This window comes from Pseudochaenichthys georgianus, chromosome 19 (assembly GCF_902827115.2).
Source record: "Pseudochaenichthys georgianus chromosome 19, fPseGeo1.2, whole genome shotgun sequence".
Lineage (NCBI taxonomy): Eukaryota > Metazoa > Chordata > Actinopteri > Perciformes > Channichthyidae > Pseudochaenichthys > Pseudochaenichthys georgianus.
The window spans coordinates 23189972-23210984 of NC_047521.1; the positions used below are offsets into that span (position 1 = coordinate 23189972).

Here is a 21013-nt window from a genome sequence, read left to right on the forward strand (position 1 = left end):
GAAGCAAACAGTGAAGGTGTTTTACAGCTGTATTCTACCTTCTCCAGGACAATTCTCCAGGCTGGATCTTCCAAACCCTGGCCTGAGGTGCTCCAGGAGGCCATTGGTACCAACAGGCTGGATGCCAACGCACTGATGGAGTACTTTGACCCCATTACTAAGTGGCTGGAGGAGCAAAATGTGAATGAGACATTGGGATGGCCGGACTTTAACTGGGTTCCTCCCATCCCAGAGGGCTACCCTGAAGATATTGGTAAGAGCGTCGCTCAAAATGAACGGTCAACAAACAACAGGCGATAAAACACATTAACATTATATTGTTTAATAAAGTATAAGTACTTATCTCGATGAATCAAGTAAAAAAGTTAGGAAATTATATTTTTTGGCTATAAGATTTAACTAGGAAAGTGTTGTCTGCAGGATGGTTTAAAAGTGTAAACTGTAAAATCCCTCAGTCTATTACACAATACTCTCCTGCATGCACACAAACATTATTACATATATATATAACATTTTTATTATCTACTGGAAGCGGAAACGCATGACGCCTACAAAAACAAACATATACTCCCTCTCCACACGCTATTGTTTAGCTAAAAGTGAAACTATTTGGATTTGATTTGCATTATTTTGACCAGACAAGAACACGGATGAGCTGAATGCAAAGGATTTTCTAGAAGAGTACAACAGGACAGCTGAGGTTGTGTGGAACGCCTACACCGAGGCCTCTTGGAAGTACAACACTGACATCAATGAAGCCAATAAGCAGGAGATGGTGAGACCCTCTGACAGGCCGTCTCCACTGAAATCACCTTAGCATTGTTCAAGCATCATCTACCATCAATCAAATGTGAAAACCCATTGCATGTTTTGTTAATTTTGTGCATGAATCAATAAAAGCATCATCAAAGAAGTATTTCTTAATCGAAAATGTGTCAATGAATCAGTAATGGACTGAGTTAGTCATTCTCTAATCCAGTGATTCTCAAATGGGGTATTATGAGATAATCATTAAAAAAATACCATGCATGATTACAAAAATAATCATAGTACAATAAATTAAATTGAAAATAAAATGTTGCCGGGTCCTCGGCAGTAAGTCGGACCCATTTCCAGTGAGGGTTGGCCTCCGCCAGGGCTGCGCTTTGTCACCAATCCTGTTTGTAATATACATGGATCGGATTTCGAGGCGTAGTTGTGGGGGAGGGGGTCTGCAGTTCGGTGGACTAAGGATTGCACCACTGCTTTTTGCAGATGATGTGGTTCTAATGGCTTCATCGGTCTGCGACCTTCAGCACTCACTGGATCGGTTCGCAACCGAGTGTGAAGCGGCTGGGATGAGGATCAGCAGCTCCAAATCTGAGGCCATGGTTCTCAGCAGGAAACCGATGGACTGTCCACTCCAAGTAGGGAATGAGTCCTTACCCCAAGTGAAGGAGTTCAAGTATCTCGGGGTCTTGTTCTCGAGTGAGGGAACAATGGAGCGTGACATGGGCCGGAGAATCGGAGCAGCGGGAGCGGTACTGCAGTCGCTTTACCGCACCGTTGTGACGAAAAGGGAGCTGAGCCAGAAGGCAAAGCTCTCTGTCTACCGCGCCATTTTCGTTCCTACCCTCACCTATGGTCATGAAGGATGGGTCATGACCGAAAGAACGAGATCGCGGATACAAGCGGCCGAGATGGGTTTCCTCCACCGGGTGGCTGGTGTCTCCCTTAGAGATAAGGTGAGAAGTTCGGTCATCAGGGAGAGACTCGGAGTTGAGCCGCTCCTCCTTCGCGTCGAAATAAGCCAGTTGAGGTGGTTCGGGCACCTAGTTAGGATGCCACCTGGGCGCCTCCCTCGGGAGGTGTTCCAGGCACGTCCAGCTGGGAAGAGACCAAGGGGTAGACCTAGGACCAGGTGGAGGGATTATATCTCTTCGCTGGCCTGGGAGCGCCTTGGGATCCCCCAGTCAGAGCTGGTTGATGTCGCCAGGGAAAAGAAAGTTTGGGGCTCTCTGCTGGAACTGCTACCCCCGCGACCCGACCACGGATAAGCGGGAGAAGATGGATGGATGGATGGATAAAATGTTATATTAAATATTTCTAGGAACCACCAAGGGTTCAAGATCCGTTCTTGTGCTTTTCTGGTGCTTAACTGGTTCTTCTCAGTTTTTACAAGTGTGTGTGGTCGTGTTCTAGTCACTTTGCTCAGCGCTACTGCTTGTTACAACTTTTAATGCCGTACTCGCCATGAACTGTTTGCTCAGGTTAATCTCGCCCCCCTCCGACTTAAGCGTATTGGTTCTTGACGGGCAGCCGAGTGGGGCCATCTAAGAACCGGGTTTCGGTACTGAGAGCCGGCTGCACTGCGGTAGAACCAGAGCTAAATCAGGCTCTAGCCCGGAACCACACTGAGCGGAAAGCTAGTTGCAATATTATATTATAACAAATAGACATTGAAATGGAATCGTGGTTTAAATGTAGCAGCACTACAGCAGGGAACGTGGACAACGGAGAAAAAAAGAGAGCCAAAATTGAGCCAACAAAATGCTGTCAATATCAGGATGCGTATGCTTTGATGGGATTCACGTCAACAAATGGCAACACGCCCCAGGCATTGTGTTTTTTCTGTGGGGAGAAACTAGCCAACAGCTCGATGAAACCAGCGCACCTCCAGAGACATCTCGGCACCGAACACCTGTCATGTTGGTAAGCAGTGGCGGATTTAGGTTTGTAGGAGATCCGAGGGTTAGCCCAGGAGTTGTTGGGGGGGGGGGGGGGGGTGCATGGGTAAAGTGCTATTTTTTACAAGTAGAGGGTGGACCGAACATCTTTTAGGGGGGTCATCGCCTCCTCTAGGGGGGTCCGGGGGCATGCTCCCCCGGGAAGATCTTTTTTTTTTTTTAAATATTGAAGTTAAAAGCATCAATCTGGTGCACTTTGAGAGCAACATTAACCCTACCTTAATAATACCTGAAAGCGGACAAAAGGCACTGGAGAACACTTATTAATTAACACCCTTTAATGAAGCAAACTAATGCCTTAACTCACTCAAATACAGTCGTTTACTTATTTCGGTGAAACTAATGTGCGTAGAGTTTTAAAGGATGATTCGGGCGCATTGCTTATCGTTTTATAGATCTATTCTCATCCACCATCTTTGTTTGTGACGTAAAGAGTGTAAGAGTCACGTTTCTGAATCGGACACTCTGAGTGGATGCAGTCACAGCCAATCGGATTCAGAGGGTAGCCTGTCAGTTCCGTTGCCTGTCAGTTCCATTGCTATGGTTCCGTTGTTATGTGTACTGAAACGAGAGCCGGTATAATTCCACGCGTGAAAACAAAATAAAAATTGTAATACGTTATTTTAGTGTCTTAAAAGTAGACTGAGGTATGAAGGGTTAACGTTACATCTTAGGATAATTTTTAGTCATGTTCTGTATACATACTAACATATAAGGGTATACTTAGTGTGGTTACTCCATGTTTACTCGCTATAACATTAACGTTACATCGCTCTTTTTCACTTCTTACTCAGTCAGCCAGAGTGCAGATATCACCATTAGATTCACAAACCTGAAACATCATTAATTTCTTCACTGCTGGTGATGACATTGTTGTCAGCTGCGGATACTGCTGCTGCTGCAGCTTGTGCCCCGTTTTCAATAAAAAAACAAAACATTAACCTCTTAAGCCCTGAGCCTGTTTTTCAGGTTTCAGGCTCGAAAATGCCACAACAAAGACTATATCTTCACTTCTAAAAGGGGTAAATTCATAATCCTTTCTCTCAAAGCAAGGTTACATCTGTGAGTTGGATGTAGAAGTGACAGAATCAATATAGATGTTTTTATTTTAAAGTAAATTCAGATGGAACACAGTAAAAACATGTACATTCCAATGTCCGCCTAAAAAAACCCATTACTTATAGTGAAAACCACCCTTGAATGATGGGCTAGTAGACTAAAAGCTTTAGGAATCCAAACTATAACATATAATAAGTACCTTGTATCAAGATTGATGCAAAACAAGTGAAATTTGACCTTTTTAGAGAGGTTTAGAAAAATAAAGTCCAAGCGGACTCACCTCTGGGTAATTTGGGAACCATCAGTTCCATTTGAACTTTTTCACTGTAAAAATCATTTTATTACTTTGAATTATCACTATAGGTATTCATTCCATCCAAATACAACAGTTGTGAAAAAAATAAAAAATAAAAACATAGGCCTACTCTGTTATCCTCTGAGCCTCTGAATTAGCCCCGAGCGAAAAATGCTAACCTATTACTGCACCGAAAATCACTCCAAGCTCCCTTATTACTTATCCTAGCTGCACATCCAACACATTGTTTATGATCGTAAAGACACAGAATCCAACGGTGCCCACCTCAACACTGAAAGATACAAACTTGCGACATTATCAACAAAAACGTACATCAAAACAAGTGGCGCTAGCGCTAATGCGCTAGGCTAACATGGCTCACCTTCCTCTTTGTCTGGTCTAAACTGGTCTTCAATGGCATTAAAACGATAAAAACGATGATGTAGTTAATCCATAGGTTAATATCCAATGTGGCTGTGTCCCCTTTGAAATGTTCTGATAATCTATAAGCAATAAAACTGCAATTCCGTTATCTGCTGTCCGCTCTGTGCTCCATGCGCTCTGGGTCCTGCAATTCCTGCTTCCTTACGTAGTAAACAATAAGTAAAGTCTGCTGCGTAATCTATTTAAACTGGCTGGCATTCTTTATACTTTACGCAGGACCATATCTCTGGAACCCATTGGTCGATTTGGGTGATTTACATCTTTTTCCTAACCATTACATCCAATAGAATCGATGGGCAGTTCCCAAATCCACGTAAACATTACCATTGCGGACGTAATAGAGAAGCAAACAAAACATATCTGAAAGTACAAGCCTGGACGGCAAAACTTTATACCCAGTATATTGCCATAAATATGATGATGGATTATCAGTAAAAATGTCTACGTGACACAAAGACATTGGATTAACCTTGAGCGGCGTTTTTATTCCGTTGAACATAACTTTTGATCACAAATCAAAAAAGGTAAGACGTAATTATTGTAATATTTTTGAAACCGGATGTTGTTTACTTTCTCTTTTCTGGCTGATAGCTCCAGGAATTCGAGGTCGTACAGTGGTGACATTACATGTGTGGAATCTGTGGAGTCTCAGCTTTAAATCGTATATCTTGTTTGTGCAGTTAAGATAGTAATAAGGGCATTTCTACGGTGAGTTCTGTGTAAAAAAGCGTTAGCATTAGTTAGCATTTTTTCGCTCAATGCTAATTCAAAGGCTTGGTATTACTCTTGTGTTTTTTTTAGAACAACAATTGTTCTTATTGTCAGTTAGCGGAGTTTCTTACCTTTAAAAGGGTATGAAACATTAATAGTTTCATAAATGTTAAGAAGCCCTGAGACATAGTCTCGTAAAAAAACGGTGGGAGGGGTCCACTGGGGGGACCTTCGGGCTTAAGAGGTTAAGTGAAACATCCGGGGCTTTTCAGAAAACATCCGGGGCTTGAGCCCAAGTAGCCACCCTCTAGCGCCGCCACTGTTGGTAAGCCACCAGAATGTTTCAAGAGAAAACTTGCTGAGTACAGATCCTCGCAAGAGATGATGAGAAAAGTCTCCACAACATCAGCCAAAGCACTGGAGGCATCGGACCTAAAACTCCTAAATAGTGTAATTGCAGTGTTATTACATGGTTTGTTTATAATTGCACTTTTTTCTCAGTTACAACGTTTTTAAAAAAAAAACCCTTTCATGCATTGTGGTCACTACATTAGAGACTGCTAATTTAATGCTGTTTTCTTGTATATGCATGGGGTACGATGGTATAGTTGCACATCAGGCACCACAGTGGATTTTATTATAATATTTGTGTATTGTATTTTATATTTTTTGCATAATATATAATTTTGTTCATTGGTTTGGTTTGTTAAACATATATTACTTAAAAATCAGTTTACATTTTTTTTCTCACGGCATAAAGATGAAAATATCCTTAGTTATCCGGAGTTAATAAATTACACACTGATGGAACATTACTATATTGTAATTATATATATATATATATAGGCTTTTTCTATCAAACTTTTTCGTCGTCGGTCAGGGGGTACTTGGCTGAGAAAATGTTTCAAAGGGGGAACATTACTGAAAAAGGTTTGAGAAGTACTGCTCTAACCAACCAATGTTATTCATGCATGTATCATCTGTGCATTTCATCCATGCAATTAGCCTGCTTCCACTGCTACATATGTAAGAACAGACAAATAAAGAGTATTCATTCATTATCCCTCAGCTGAAGAAGAGCCTGGAGATGTCGGTCCACACCCTGCAGTACGGAGAGAAGGCCCGTCAGTACGACACCACCGACTTCACAGACGGCTCGGTCAAACGCATCGTCAAGAAACTCAGCGACATTGAGAGGGCCGCTCTGTCCAAGCCAGAACTGGAGGAGGTGTGAAGGGAACTGGGTTTAGTTGGATGATTATATATAACTGCTCTATAGAAATTGTTTCATGGTTTAGTTGAATTGGGAACAAAAATGTGCTTTCCATAAACAATTGTCACTGTACATGCAACAGGGATGCAGAAAACTCAGTAACACAATGAACATGGACGCCTAATAGAGAGAAATGTGTCTGTTACGCTTACTCACAGTGATAGGCATACATTAGTTCTAGCTAACAAAACACTAGGTGGCTAAAAGCGGTAATGGTGCTAACCAAGAGTACACAAAGTTAGATCTTAGAGGAAGTTAAAATGAACTGTGTCCCAGACCATTAACATGCAGCACAGGTTTAAAGTACTAAGCTTCCCTTACGCTAAATCCCTGATGTTTGCATCAAATATAAAACAACTTAATGCTTTGCTGGTAAAACAAATGCAAATGGCCATTTTGTGAGAGAATAAAGAAAGACACCAGTTGTTCAATTTGACAACACACCCAAATATTGCTAAAAAACTAAATTCAGAAACATGCTGCAATAGCACAACATGAAAAAGGGAAGTAGAGCGTTCTGGACGACACTAAAAAGTAATGCCCCTTAGCATTAGACTTTGCTTATTATTTACACTGTAATGGGGTTTACCCCATCAGGGCTTCGCATTAGCTCCATGATACTGAACTGATATCCCAATCAGCAGCTCGCAAAGTAAAACCATTAAACCTTAGCGCACAAGGTCCTGTAGTTAGGGCTGTGCACATATTCATAGGTCCAGAGGTACGTTCAGTAACCTTTCATTTATAGCTCCACCTAATTCTGTGCAAAACAATTCAATATCTTATTAAAAGCCAAGGCTCTGACCTGATAATTACAATGTTTATTTTTAAGAACAATCGATCTAATGGTGGGTTCCTTTACCTTTTCAGTACAACACTCTTATATCCAACATGGAGACCAAGTACAGTGTGGCTAAGGTTTGCAAAGATGATGGTACATGCCACCCGCTGGATCCAGGTGAGTGTGTGAAAAACATGTCAATCATAAAGGGAACAAATATTGGTATTTGATACCAGGAGTACAATGATATGGTTCCCTTCAGATCTCCAGAAGATCATGGCAGAGTCCAGGGATTATGACGAGCTTTTGTTTGCCTGGAAGGGATGGAGAGATGTTTCCGGCAAAGTGCTTCGCGAGGATTACAAGAGATATGTGGAACTGGCCAACACAGCTGCCAAACTCAATGGTATGACCTCAACGAGTAATTCTACATCCACCTTGGTATTTTGAATAGTGTGACAATTGAACTTTTCAGAGCTAGCATCATGCAAATTAATGAAAGACATGAAATTAATTAATTAATGAAAGACATGAAAGTGGTATAATCTTGTCATTTTATGCTCTGTATTCTTTTTTGCCAGTTTTTTATTTGGTTACTAACCTGGCCACTTACATGGTTTTTCTTCTCTTTTTAATATTAGTGAAATTATATTATCCCATACAGTTTGGCAGATTTAATGACCGAATAACAAAAGAAAAACATAAATACATCTTGTGAACAATAAGGATATCATTCTGTGTTTTGTTAAAAAAAAAAAGAGGCTACGTCTAAATACCTTAAATAGTCGGTTTCAGGGATATTGGCTTAAAACGTTTGCATAAAAGTATTGTATTACATTATTATTATTATACTCTTATTAAATACACGTCACTGATGAATGCTTGTATCCCTGGTGCTGTCTGTAGGCCACTCTGACAATGGGGCTTTCTGGCGCTCCCTGTACGAGACCCCCACCTTTGAGGAGGACCTGGAGGCTCTGTGGAAGGAGCTGGAGCCGCTCTATCAGAACGTGCACGCCTACGTCCGCAGGTCTCTGTTTAAAAAGTATGGCTCTGAGCGCATTAACCTGAAGGGACCCATCCCTGCTCATCTGCTGGGTAAGCAGGGATGCTTTGGCACTCCTTTTCATAAAGCTGCACTGTGATTAAGAACAATGTTTGGGGGCTGCTTTCAGAAATGTCACTTTGGAATTTAAAGGATTCTAACACTCTAGCCCAAATGCTCCTTTTGTGTGGAAGCATACCCCATTGATAATCTGTCTTTGGCTGGTAGATGCATTTGGATTTAGACAGGATTTAATTTGCTTTCAGAGGCATCGGGTGTGAGATTGTGTGTGACAGTTCCTCAGAGTTAGCGATTGGACTGACTCAAAGCCACAAAGCCCACTCGGTTTAACACCGTCGGAGAATGACTTGCCCCATAAATTAGAAGAAAAAAATATATACGAATGCCATCTTCTGTCCTTTCAGGCAACATGTGGGCGCAGACGTGGTCTGGCATCATGGATTTGGTCATGCCCTACCCAGATGCCAGTCAGGTCGATGCCACTCCTGCCATGGTGGCCCAGGTGAATGAACACAAGAGCCATAATGATCACAGCTTTCTTTCACACATAAATATATAAGGACAATCAAAGAAAACACACTCACACACACGCAACAATAAATGAGATTTGGATAGTGGAGGATAAAAACAGCAGACATCCATAACTGACATAAAGTGTACAAAAAACATGAATATATTCTGTGTTCATATTTTCAATGGTACGTTACCTCCTATACTTTTTTTGAACGGGCATCTGTTTGGACTTTGTGCAGTCACACATATTCTAAAACGTAGATGTCGCTTTGTCCAAATGTGAAATACCTCATTTCCGGGAAAAACTGCTTATATACATTCACACTCACATCTTTACTGATGTTCTTTTTTTCTCGCTCAGGGCTGGGACGCCAAGAGAATGTTTGAGGAATCAGACAATTTCTTCACCTCTCTGGGTCTGATCAAAATGCCTGAAGAGTTCTGGAACAAATCTATGTTGGAGAAGCCGTCTGACGGACGCGAGGTGGTGTGTCACGCCTCTGCATGGGACTTCTACAACAAAAAAGACTTCAGGTCAGTTTTTCTTGTTTTATTTAACTGGTAAGTTCATCAGTACTCTCTGACATCATGATGGTCTTGCCTAACATTCATACTCATCAGAAGAAAATAAGTGTGGATGTAAAACACAAAATGTAATGTAATATGAAAGTTGAATAAGCAGCAACTTGTGATTTATTTTAGTATAAGAAACTGATAACCTTGCCTGTAGTTCCTCATGTAGTGTAAATACGGTATAATACTACTATTTAATCAAAAACTCTCAATACTTTGTAATCTCTTGCCACAAAAGCTATATTCGGTATATTCATATAGATGAAGGGACAATATAGAATTACATTTCCCGCTTATAGGTCGTAGAAAGTCCATAATACAAATAGTCCTGACAAATCTACTACTGGGTTGAGTCTCATCCTCAACATAACATGAATTTTAACGGGTTGTCATCAATGAGTAAATAATCTATAAATACAAAAATTATATTTTGTTCTAGACATGTTTATTTTGCTGTTAAGTTTGCCATTTTGCCATTGGGGGCTATGGGGATTCACGTGCTTTTGGAACAAGCCTCTAGTGGCAATTTAAGGAACTACAATTATTGACTCTCGAGTTGGCTTCACCTTTCAGCACCAGAGGTTTCTGCTTTGTCATGCAAGAGTGGAAAAATCAAATAAACGTAGGCTAAAGGTGTCAGAATAATACTGTTTTGATGTGTTATTGCAAGAAAAAACACATCAATAGGTAGTTCTTTCTGTAATTAGACCTTGTTTGTGTCTCCAGAATCAAACAGTGCACTGTTGTGACCATGGACGACCTGATCACGGTTCACCATGAGATGGGTCACGTCCAGTACTTCCTGCAGTACAAAGACCAGTCTGTGTCCTTCCGCGATGGAGCCAACCCCGGCTTCCACGAGGCCATCGGCGACGTGCTCGCCCTGTCCGTGTCCACGCCCAAACATCTGCAGAGCATCGGCCTCCTGGACAAAGCAGAGAGCAACTATGGTGATTGACCGTTAGTACCGTGCAGTTCTGTGGAAACTTGTGATCTTGTAACGATGCTGATTATCTTGTGTTTCTGTCCCTTCCTGTAGAGAGTGATATCAACTTCCTGATGAGCATGGCGCTTGACAAAATCGCCTTCCTGCCTTTTGGTTATCTGATGGATCAATGGAGATGGAAGGTATTTGACGGGCGCATCCCATCGAGTGAATACAACAAAGAGTGGTGGAACCTCAGGTGAAGTTCCTGACAAAACAAAGTGCAATACTCATCATCTAGAATTTCTAATCAATTATTAATTAAAAAAAAGTTATCAGTGAGGAGCAGATTGACTGTAATAAATTAATACATTTGTAAATGGTTTACTTATATAACAACTCGATTTTTCTTTATTGCTTCGCAGAATGAAATACCAGGGACTATGTCCACCTGTAACCCGTACTGAGGATGACTTTGACCCGGGGGCAAAGTTCCACATCCCTGCTAACGTGCCATACGTGAGGTAAATGTTCCCGATTCTGCAGAACAAGCATGATAACTGAGCACGAACAGATGGAACAGCTCCAGTGAACTTTGTAAAGATAAGATAAACGCAGGCTCCTTGACTGGCTACAAAGAAAATGAATCACCCTCAGGCAGAATTGACGTGATTGATGTTTTCTTTCTTCTTGAATTTAAAGCAAAACTAATGACATAATGATCTTTTATCAGGTACTTCGTTAGCTTCGTCATCCAGTTCCAGTTCCACAAGGCTCTGTGTGAAGCCGCCAAGCATACCGGGCCTCTTCATACCTGCGATATCTACAAGTCTAAAGAAGCTGGGACGCTTATGGGGTAAGACGCCTACACACACCTACACTCAAGTGAACCCATCTATAAACACCTTGGGTAGAGAATGATATGCAACCACTAATGTTTCAGAAGACCTTTACATAACCTATGGAGCATTCACTGTCATTAGAAGTGAAGTCAAATCTCAGATTCTTCCTCATTAGAGAATGGATTTCAAATATGAACATAAATACAAGAAATTACTTAAAGGTCACCGATTATGCAAAATCCTCTTCTTCATGTCTCTTCTACATCAACATGTGTCCCCTCTTCTTCATGTCTCTTCTACATCAACATGTGTCCCCTCTTCTTCATGTCTCTTCTACATCAACACGTGTCCCCTCTGTGTAAAGAGACTCTGAAAGTTTCAGGACAGAAGATTCGCTCTCTTTTTGTCCTGGTCCATTTCAATAAAAAACCTGTCTGAAAATGAGCTGATCAGATTTTGGCCACTTTATGATGTCATAACAACCCCACCACAACCCCCCCCCCCCCCCTCACCCACATCGAATCCTGTGTGACTGCAATAAAATCCTGGATGTAACACAACTTCCTCAAACTCAACAGCAATACAACTGAACTCCTCCTCATCGGCTCCAAATCCACCCTCAGCAAACCCCCAACCTGACAGTCAGCATTGATGGCACCCCTGTTCCCCCTCCACCCAGGCACGCAACCGTGGCGTTATATTTGACCCCATCCTCTCCCTCGAGCCCCTCATCCGTCATGTTGTAAAAACCTCATTTTTCCACCTCCGCAATATTGCCAAACTCCGTCCCTCTCTCACCCGCCCTGCAGCTGAGCGACTCATTCACGCCTTCCTCTCCTCCTGCCTTGACTATTGCAACTCACTCCTCTACGGCATCAGCACTACATCCCTCAGTGGACTCCAGCGTGTCCAGAACGCAGCCACCAGACTCCTCCCCCACACCAAGTCATGGCATCACATCACCCCGGTCCTCAAAGAACTCCACTGGCTCCCCGTTTCACACTGCATCCACTACAAACTCCTGGTCCTCACTTTCAAAGCCCTCCACCATCTGCCCCCCCCCCCCTACCTCACTGACCTCCTCATCCTCTACCAACCACCCCGGTCCCTCAGATCCACCTCAGCCGGTTTGCTTTCCATCCCCAAGGCCAAACTCTGGAGCTTCGGGGATAGAGCCTTCTCTGTGGCAGCCCCGAAGCTCTGGAACTCCCTCCCCCAAGACCTGCGTGAGTCTGAGTCCCTCACCCTGTTCCAGTCCCGCCTCAAAACCCACCTCTTCAACTCTGTATCCATAAGCCCCGCCCCCCCCTCTCAACCAACTTCCTCCTGACTGCTTTTCTGTTTTCTTTTGTTTCTTTGTTTTCTTTTTTTGTTTGTCTACCCTCCCTCCCAAATGTAAAGCGTCTTTGGGTTCAAGAAAAGCGCTATAGAAATCAAATGTATTATTATTATTTATAACGATTTGTTGGCTTGTGTAACCATTAGCCAATCAGCAACCAAGGTAACCCCCCCCCCCCCCCCCCCACCTTATCACCTGAATCTCCTTCTAGAGCACCATTGTGTTCTTTCTAACCAAATCTCTCTCAGGGGGGCGTGGGGAGGGGCTCCTTATTTTCATCTAAAGTAACAGACAGAGAATCAGCCCTTTTGAAACAGGGCTGAAACAGAGGGGATTATGGGTAATGCTGCAATGATCTGTTTGGTGTTTGGAGCCAAACATTTCAGAGACATGATTTGTATATAACTGAGAACTATAATATATTGATGAAAAACAGTATAATAGGGGACCTTTAAAATGAATATTGTGTTTATTTAGTTCCATCAAGTATTTGTCAGTGCAGGCAGCTGGTGAAAACATGCTCCATGCAAAGTGTTTTAATTATCTCTAGAACACAGTCCTGCCACTGATCTTCCTCTCTGACCCTCTCTGTGTTGTCCCTGCAGTAATGTGATGAAGTTGGGCTTCAGCAAGCCCTGGCCCGAGGCGATGAGCATGATCACCGGCCAGCCAAAAATGAGTGCCCAGCCTCTCATGGAGTATTTCGAACCGCTCATTAAATGGCTGGACGCAGAGAACAACAAGAACCAAGATATTCGCGGGTGGCCCGAGTACGACTGGAAACCAAAAGGTAAGTCCAAGACGTCCATCCATCCACATGATTTGACACTTCCACAGAAACGTGGATAAAAGCACAATTATGTAGGCAACTGCTCTGTGTTAAAGATGTTTTCCAATCACCAAGCCAAATGATTTTTGAAATCCTTCCAAAGGCATAATGTTTTCACACAGAGGCAATAGTTTTGTTTTTCTCCTTGTCTGTGGCTTGCAGTGAAATCAATATTCTGCTCCTCTTGTTTTTCTGATGAGGTCGTGCTGAAAAGATGTGTACAGATTAGATTGATGAGATTCTAATCAACAAGAGAGCGCAAGGAAAAGATAATGGGAAAAAAGAAAAGAGCTGCAGATCAAAGGAGAGATATACTGAATTCAGATGAATAATTAATTGTTGTGGAAAGAATATAATAAAGATTGTTTCCTCACTCTGTGTATAAAGGGGTGTAAATAAACATGACTTTTTTCATCGTGATGCACAGTACTTTGGAGACAGATGTTAGTTTTTAACCTCGTTAAACTTATTTTTTTATGTCAGTTTCAACAACAGTGTGATCGAAACAAAGCATCAAAATATGTTGAATAAACAAAAGATATGTAATGGCCTCAGGAGTCTACAGATTAAAGGTGGGGTAGGTCATTCACTTCAAAAACACTTTTTGTTATATTCCATGGAATGCTCTTAACACCCCGATAGCAATGAATACATGAAATGCTTTGATAATAAATACATTAAAAAAAATGTCATCTGTGGAAGCCGTGGCGCTGTAAAAAGCACGACCAATCATCTGAGCCGGCCCGGCTAAAATAACTGGATAGCCTACCTGCCTGTCATCCTTCCATCTGTGCACAAACTTATCTCGTGCCCTCATTGGTCATGTGCGCGGTCGTGTGTTGGGGGAGGGGCTCTGTAAGGAAGTCTGAAGTCAGGGGCAGATCTTTTCCAGTTGTGTACTTTCAAATTCTAGCGTAGTCGAGCTGGTTTCTCCATTCTTACCTACCCTACCTTTTAAGGCATGTTTGATGAGCGCCATCTATAGGGAGGAAGAGGATTATCTGGTGTAATTTCAATACTACAAGTTTTTTTTTAAATGTTTCTTTCAACACACTATAGGCCTACTATGACTTTTTTGACAAACAATACCATTAGCTTTATTTTTTAAATGTTTCTTTCAACACACTATACTATGACTTTTTTGACAAACAATACCATTAGCTTTTTATATTTTCAACATACATGCCTGCATACAATGCTATATTATGACTTTCACAATATTTTCGACAGTCATATAGACTTTAAAAAAAAAAAAAAGTACTATTACTTTTTCAACATACTATACTTTGATCATTTTTACATCATATACTATGACGTTTTCAATATTTATTTATTTCTGATAGAGCCTACTAATTTCCATAATTTTCCGACATACTATACATTGGCTCTTTATCACTCTTTTCTTGTGAATTAGTTATAAACCTTCCTTTCATTGAGATGTATTTGTCCTTTGTGTGTGTGTCCAGCAAGCGAAGTTAAGGTTGCGGATAATAAAGTGGGCTTCCTGGGTCTGAGTGTGGACGGTGCCTCTGCTGTGGCCGGCCAGTGGGTCCTGATGGTGCTCAGCGTGGTCCTGTTGGTCGCCACCATCCTATTGGGCTACAAGTACAGGAAGTCAAAAAAGGGATCTGAAAAGTCCTTATCCACAATGGAGCTAAAGCAAAAGGACTAATCATCAGTGGTGGCTATCTGTTGCTAGCACAGTACCAACTCAATGTGAACATCAGTGTTTGTGTGTACCGTACAGTACACTTGATTGAAATTGATTTTTCCTTTTAGTCTGCCTTCTTATCTAGTCTTGTATATTTGTTGTACACACTTGGAGTGAAATTATCTTTTGCCTATGCAAAACAACATTACATTTTTGTAATTTATTTGCAATATTTGAATGTTTAGAGAAGAAATGATTTAAATGAATGTGTGTAAAGTCATTGATTGCATTTGTGGAATATTGATTGTTTTTTTCTTTTGTTGAATCCTTTGCATTTCTACAATAAAGACATTAAATATGTATACTGTGTACAGTATGTGTTGCTTCAAGATAAAACAGTTTATGACAGTAGCAATGCAACTGCATAGGTTGATAATATTATTACATTAAAATGGCTGAGTACAAAAGAGATGTGCATTCAAATTACTACATTTTTGACATACGACTTTTTCCTATACTATGACCTGTTTCTACTATTCTATGCATTTTTTCCAACATACTATATTTTTGACGTTTCGATGTTCTCATTGAAGTCATTGATTGTTTCTTTAACTTTTGTGGAATGTTCTGCATTTTTACAATAGAGACATTTAATATGTCTTTGGCGTTCTTTGTTTGAACAAGATCTAATGGAAAACACAATGATGGTAGCAATCCAACTACAAAGGTTGTTAAAAACAATTTAATTACATTGAAACTGCACAGTAAAAAAACAACACCACGACAGAGAGCAGAGTTCGTGCATCGGTTTCAGCCGTCTGTCTTTACTCTCAGAGTGAATGCAGCCTCTGTAACGGCCGCAGCCTGTGACTCTCAGGTAACGCAACACTATGTTCACTATGTTTTCCGGATCCCGTCCGTTTTCAGTGCTGCAGGTTGACCTCAATGGGGGCCACAGTGGCTTGGAAACAATCCAAGTGTCAACTTACTGTCTCATACAAAAATACAAAGCGTAGGGACATTAAACAACAAAGGCCAAAGACATGAGCATTCATTCAAATAGTCAATTCACTGTCACCTGTCACTATGTACAATTTAAAATGTAGCTTTCCACGCTTACAGTCTCCAGACATATTATTGAATCCAGTGTCATGACTCCCTGTTTGTGATATTTTTTAAAGATAGGTTCTTTACTGTAATAACACAAGACAGTGTAATAAATAATAATCAAGTGTGCTCCAATCATCTCATCAACACATGTTGGCTAACTCTACATACAGACATGAAGCTATTGCTTTTCCACTTGTTGCAGGAGTGCTTGTATGAATCTTGACGTGGAATTTAATTAAAACACGGGCTGTAAAATGTATAATTCACAAAGGAGTGCCAATTGTTTCTCCGTACCTCTCAGAATTGATCAGGGAAATACTATTTCTACGTGGCATAAGGACACTTATTGGGGATCATTTCCACATGACTGTAAATACACTGACGAGGACATTCACATAAAGACACTCGTAGCAGAAGGGTCAATATATTCTAAGTGCAGTTCTCCTTTAATGACTGATGTAGGTTTAAAACCCTCACATAGCCTACAACTGCTGACCTGTGGACAGAGCAGGAACAATATCCACTATCACAGAGAACATCAATAGACTCTGATGGCGATGTTGGAAATAAACATGATGAATGATAAGCCTCTTTGCTTGGACGACTCAGAAAGAAGAACAATGGAAACATACGTGCAAACACCGTAATCAATTTACAATTTACTCTTGAATGCAACACCGATTCCAGCGCTGCATTCATAACAAATACTTAACAAATTACAATGTCTGAAACAAACTGTCCAGTATATTGCACTGAGAAAGTTGATGAAATCTACCAAAAGTAAAAAAAAAAAATGGAATGCACCATCCACGATTGGTCCATGAATGTGGCTTGAACGGGCTAAATGTTCTTTGATTGGCCCGTGTCAAACCTGTATAACTGGGAGAGTTTCAGGGCCCAAAGTAAAGGCCTCAGTGGTAGTAATGCTGCATCTCTGTCCAGTTGGTGATCCAATACTTTTTCTGCGGCTCCTCAAACTGAAATCCCAGATTGAACTGATACCGTTCTGCCTTGCGAATTCTCACCGCTTGGTGCTTTGGCATTATCCGGTAGTAGATGGCTCGCTTGAAGAATCCAAGCTGAAGGGAAAAAGAGAGAAGAAAAGAGGGAAGGTGACATTTAAAAGCATATAGAAAGCAGAAGAGCTTTGAAAATGTTAGGTGGAGAAGGGTTCGTCGGAGGAAAAGCAAGTTAAGCAACAGATAAACCCACGCTTAGAAAGAACGGGAAGACAGATGAAGTATGGAAGACAAACTTGTTTTAAAGTGAACGGCAGCGCATTAATAGCCTGAAAGGGAAGTAGAAGCGATGTTAGGTACATACAAAAAGCAGACAAAAGGTTAAAGAGAAAGTTAAGTGGTAAGAGAGTTGAATCACAACCCAAGCTTCATTAATAGTATCCAGAGAAAATCCATTTGTAGGGTTGTCGTTACCCAAAAGCCCCACTGGTGTGTGCTGTTGGGGGACCCATGGGGGGGCCTCAGTAGTCCTCGGTCAGCTTCTCTGTCTCAGAGGGCTGGATCTTCATCTCAGCCTTCTGGGCTTTGGCCTCATACATCTCCCTCCTGCTGGCCCTCTGGAAGAAGCCACACTGAGGGTGGAGGAGGAAGAGGAGGAGGAAGAAGATGGTGCATGGGGGGGGTAAATGAAATGTTAGACTAAAGGCACGATATGGAGGCTTTAAATCAGATGAATGGGTCAACAGCTATCAAAAAGGGAAAAAACGTGTTGAGATTTAGGGCATGTACATCATGTTAAACAGTGTAATCCCTTCAGTAATGATCGGTAGTCTCACCTTCCAGAGTATAAGGATGATTATTCCCAGTAGTAGAATTCCTGCTACAGCCGCAGAGATGATGATCCACAGCGGGAGCTCATAGGGCACCTCCACCCCCTCCAGAGGCTGGATTTCTACTGTGAACTACAAGAAAGGTGGAACGATTTAAGTAAAATCATCATCATCATCATCATCAGCATCATCTTCATTAACATTACGCACCATGGTGGGCTGTCTGTCCATCCTGATGGTTGGTTTATCTGTAATGAGCTTCAGAGTGGCTTGACCTCTGACTATAATTCTCAGAGCGTGAGAAAAGTCCTGCGTGAGAAACACAACAAACACTCGGTGTGTAAATATAACGAAAAAGGAAGTCTTTCACAATTGTATTACATTATTAATAATGTGTGTACTAGCTGCAGTGCTAACCTCTAGCATTGTGCTGTTCCACAACCGGGACTGGACATAAATCTTGGCTGAGTTGGTCATGTTGCGCAGCGGACAGGAAAACGTTACGCAGCGTGCCGTCCCCTTCGAGCATTCCTACAACAAACAATGACATATTTTATGTAACTACATACTATACCAAAACTAACATTACTTATAAGAAGAATTCATGACATACAGTACTATGAGGTTTTTTTACATGCCTAACTGGACTATGACTTTTTTAACATACATGACTTTTTTAACATACATGACTTTTTTTCATTAACATATTATAATATGATTTTTTTAATCACTTAATTCATCAACATTTTCTGCAACTTTTATTTTTAAAATGTTATGACATTTTTACCATTATTTTTTTGTTTCAACATTTCACAATCACTTTTTTAGGATTTTTTTACATACTGTACTATAAACAAAAACATTACGTCACACTGGTATCACTGGTTTATGCTACACTATGATATGTTTTATGGCACACTATTGCAACTACAGCTACAGTATACTGTATGTACACGATCTTAATAAGGATTTAAAAATGTGTCTATGATGCATAGGAGCCCTTTATTATGTTGAATGGCACATATACTCCATATAAGACCCATTTCTTACCAACAGGAAGGTCTCTTTGCGAGGAGAGAGTATCGTGATCGCTGCCTGAGGCTCAATAATATATGGCCTTGCCGCATTAACATCATCCACCACGATCTGTCGTTTAATACGCTTTTGTCTGCTTCCTGCCAACTGGAGGACGACAGAGGGAGAAGGAAACATTAAAGAAGGAAGCAGATGAGACAGAGACATGACATCAGAGTACTTGTGGTGGTAATTACTGGTTTTGATAAAGACATTACCAAAGTCTTCTCAGAATAGCACTGTCATTTCTACGATCTATATCCAGGCAGAACGCGTTATGACTTTCTATTTGTAGCTCGGTGAGGGCTGTAGCCTAAGTGGCGACACAGACGTTGTGTTCTTTTTAAACAAAATGTATTTCTGAACATCCGTGGTTTGGTCCATTTTCACACCCCTCACTGACATTTATTCATAGAGGGCAAGCTGCTTTACTTCACACTGAACTCAGGAGCATTTAGAGCTCATGTAACAAGCCTCTTCTTAGCACAATAGGAAGAAAGTTAAAGTACACTTAGACTTACTCAATATCAGCCATCTCATAAGAATTCTAACTATTACAATAACCAAAGATATCTGAGCAGTAATATCAACAAAAAGTATACTTGAGTAACTCAAGCATTTTTACCTTAGTGTTTTGTTCCATTTAGCTAATGAGTTTAGCATGCTAACTTGCTAAATTTTATTTTAGAAAGGACAATGCAGATATACTAAATATCAAAAGGCTATGCCATTAATCTAAGCTGGCATTAGCATTTAGCTAAAAGTGCTGATAGCATGGATTTATACAGTTTTGTTTTTGGTTCTTGCGCACTTGTTACTAAAGCTAATAATTTGCTATTTATATGTACTGTTGACGAAATAGAAAAGATAAAATGAGAAAATCACAGTGGCGAACCGTCAGGGCCTTCAAGGTATTTAGAGAATACCCTGCAACACTCAGATAAAACAAACAAAACATCGATTTAATCATAGAAATAAAATGTATATAAAATGAATAAATGAGAATGGTATCTGTGTTGTTGATCTGTAATATTACAGTGTTACGTTGATTTGTTTGTCCTTCTCGGACCATGCACTACGCATTTCAGTGGTTTTGTGTTAGAAAAGAAAGCAACCAATCAGATCTCGTGGCGGCGGGGGGTGTGTGTGTCTACAGAAGATCCAGTTGTGATAGACACGGTTCGCCACTGGAAAATCATGACATGTATCGAAGGTTTAATATGAACCAAGGTTGTTTTCATGTGGTTCATTGCTAGTCCATATTTTCGGTCATAAACAAATCATATGGTTCTTGGGGAAAAGGAGCATGTTGTGGCTTTTAAAAATCAAAAAGATAGGATCCTTACAGTTAGATTTAGCAGGTTGACCACTTCTCCAACAGGGTTACATTCCTCCTCCGATTCCCCTTTTACCACAATCTTGGTCAGGTACAGGAGCCACTTGCCGTTGGCTACCTCAAAGGGCCATTCAAACTCCACAGCCAGGGTCCCCATGTCTCCCAGAAGCTGTCCATTCATGTTCACCTGGTGGCAGCAGCAACAACAGAAAGGTAACTTCAGAAGAAATCAAACAAATGGCATGAAATAACAGTCAGAGCTTTACAGTGACTTTGCAACCCCTAAATAGTATCCACCCCTGGTCATGCTTACACCCCAAACCACGGCTTACGTAACCCACACAATATTAAACTTCTGAAGGATGAACATTTTGGCTTCAAAGACAGGGTGGAGATGAGGGAAATGTGGGAAGCAGTCATATTATAGATGCAATATAACGTCCTGGAGGTCTAACATGGTCTCAGTGGTGGAGGTGACTCACATTGAAGGTGAACTCCACCAGACTGCCAACGTCACTCGTGTTGGCCATGGCGGACTCGCCCATCACCGTCCCACTGAATTGTGTTTGCACCAGAGGGTTTGCTCTGGACAATGGAGAGGTACAAATAATTAAACCCAAGAAAAAAATGATGTGGAAAAAAATGTAATGGGACAATTACTACTTCAGGGTGCATGG

General features: G+C 41.1%; 2 protein-coding genes across 4 annotated transcripts in view; one reads left to right on the top strand and one right to left on the bottom strand.

Annotated features, from left to right (window-relative positions):
• ace (angiotensin I converting enzyme (peptidyl-dipeptidase A) 1) overlaps positions 1-15389 on the top strand; it is a 31059-nt gene extending 15670 nt beyond the window's left edge. For all 3 annotated transcript variants that reach the window (XM_034106760.2, XM_034106762.2, XM_034106763.2), the window contains 14 exons: positions 48-253; positions 639-775; positions 6305-6463; positions 7379-7466; positions 7552-7695; positions 8196-8387; positions 8760-8857; positions 9230-9402; positions 10168-10391; positions 10481-10625; positions 10792-10890; positions 11100-11222; positions 13153-13337; positions 14843-15389. In XM_034106760.2, the coding sequence (XP_033962651.1) occupies positions 48-253; positions 639-775; positions 6305-6463; positions 7379-7466; positions 7552-7695; positions 8196-8387; positions 8760-8857; positions 9230-9402; positions 10168-10391; positions 10481-10625; positions 10792-10890; positions 11100-11222; positions 13153-13337; positions 14843-15048 (2179 nt within the window). In that variant the 3' untranslated portion in view covers positions 15049-15389. The remainder of the gene's footprint in view (positions 1-47; positions 254-638; positions 776-6304; positions 6464-7378; positions 7467-7551; positions 7696-8195; positions 8388-8759; positions 8858-9229; positions 9403-10167; positions 10392-10480; positions 10626-10791; positions 10891-11099; positions 11223-13152; positions 13338-14842) is intronic.
• Positions 15390-17126: 1737 nt separating this feature from the next.
• The window catches only part of itga3b (integrin, alpha 3b), a 30873-nt gene continuing 26986 nt past the window's right edge, over positions 17127-21013 (bottom strand). Inside the window, exons 19-26 of the mRNA XM_034106764.2 lie at positions 20819-20921; positions 20347-20523; positions 18977-19108; positions 18344-18457; positions 18137-18235; positions 17933-18058; positions 17571-17728; positions 17127-17216 (exon numbers count right to left, since the gene is read on the bottom strand). Coding sequence (XP_033962655.1) covers positions 17618-17728; positions 17933-18058; positions 18137-18235; positions 18344-18457; positions 18977-19108; positions 20347-20523; positions 20819-20921 — 862 coding nt within the window. The 3' untranslated portion in view covers positions 17127-17216; positions 17571-17617. The remainder of the gene's footprint in view (positions 17217-17570; positions 17729-17932; positions 18059-18136; positions 18236-18343; positions 18458-18976; positions 19109-20346; positions 20524-20818; positions 20922-21013) is intronic.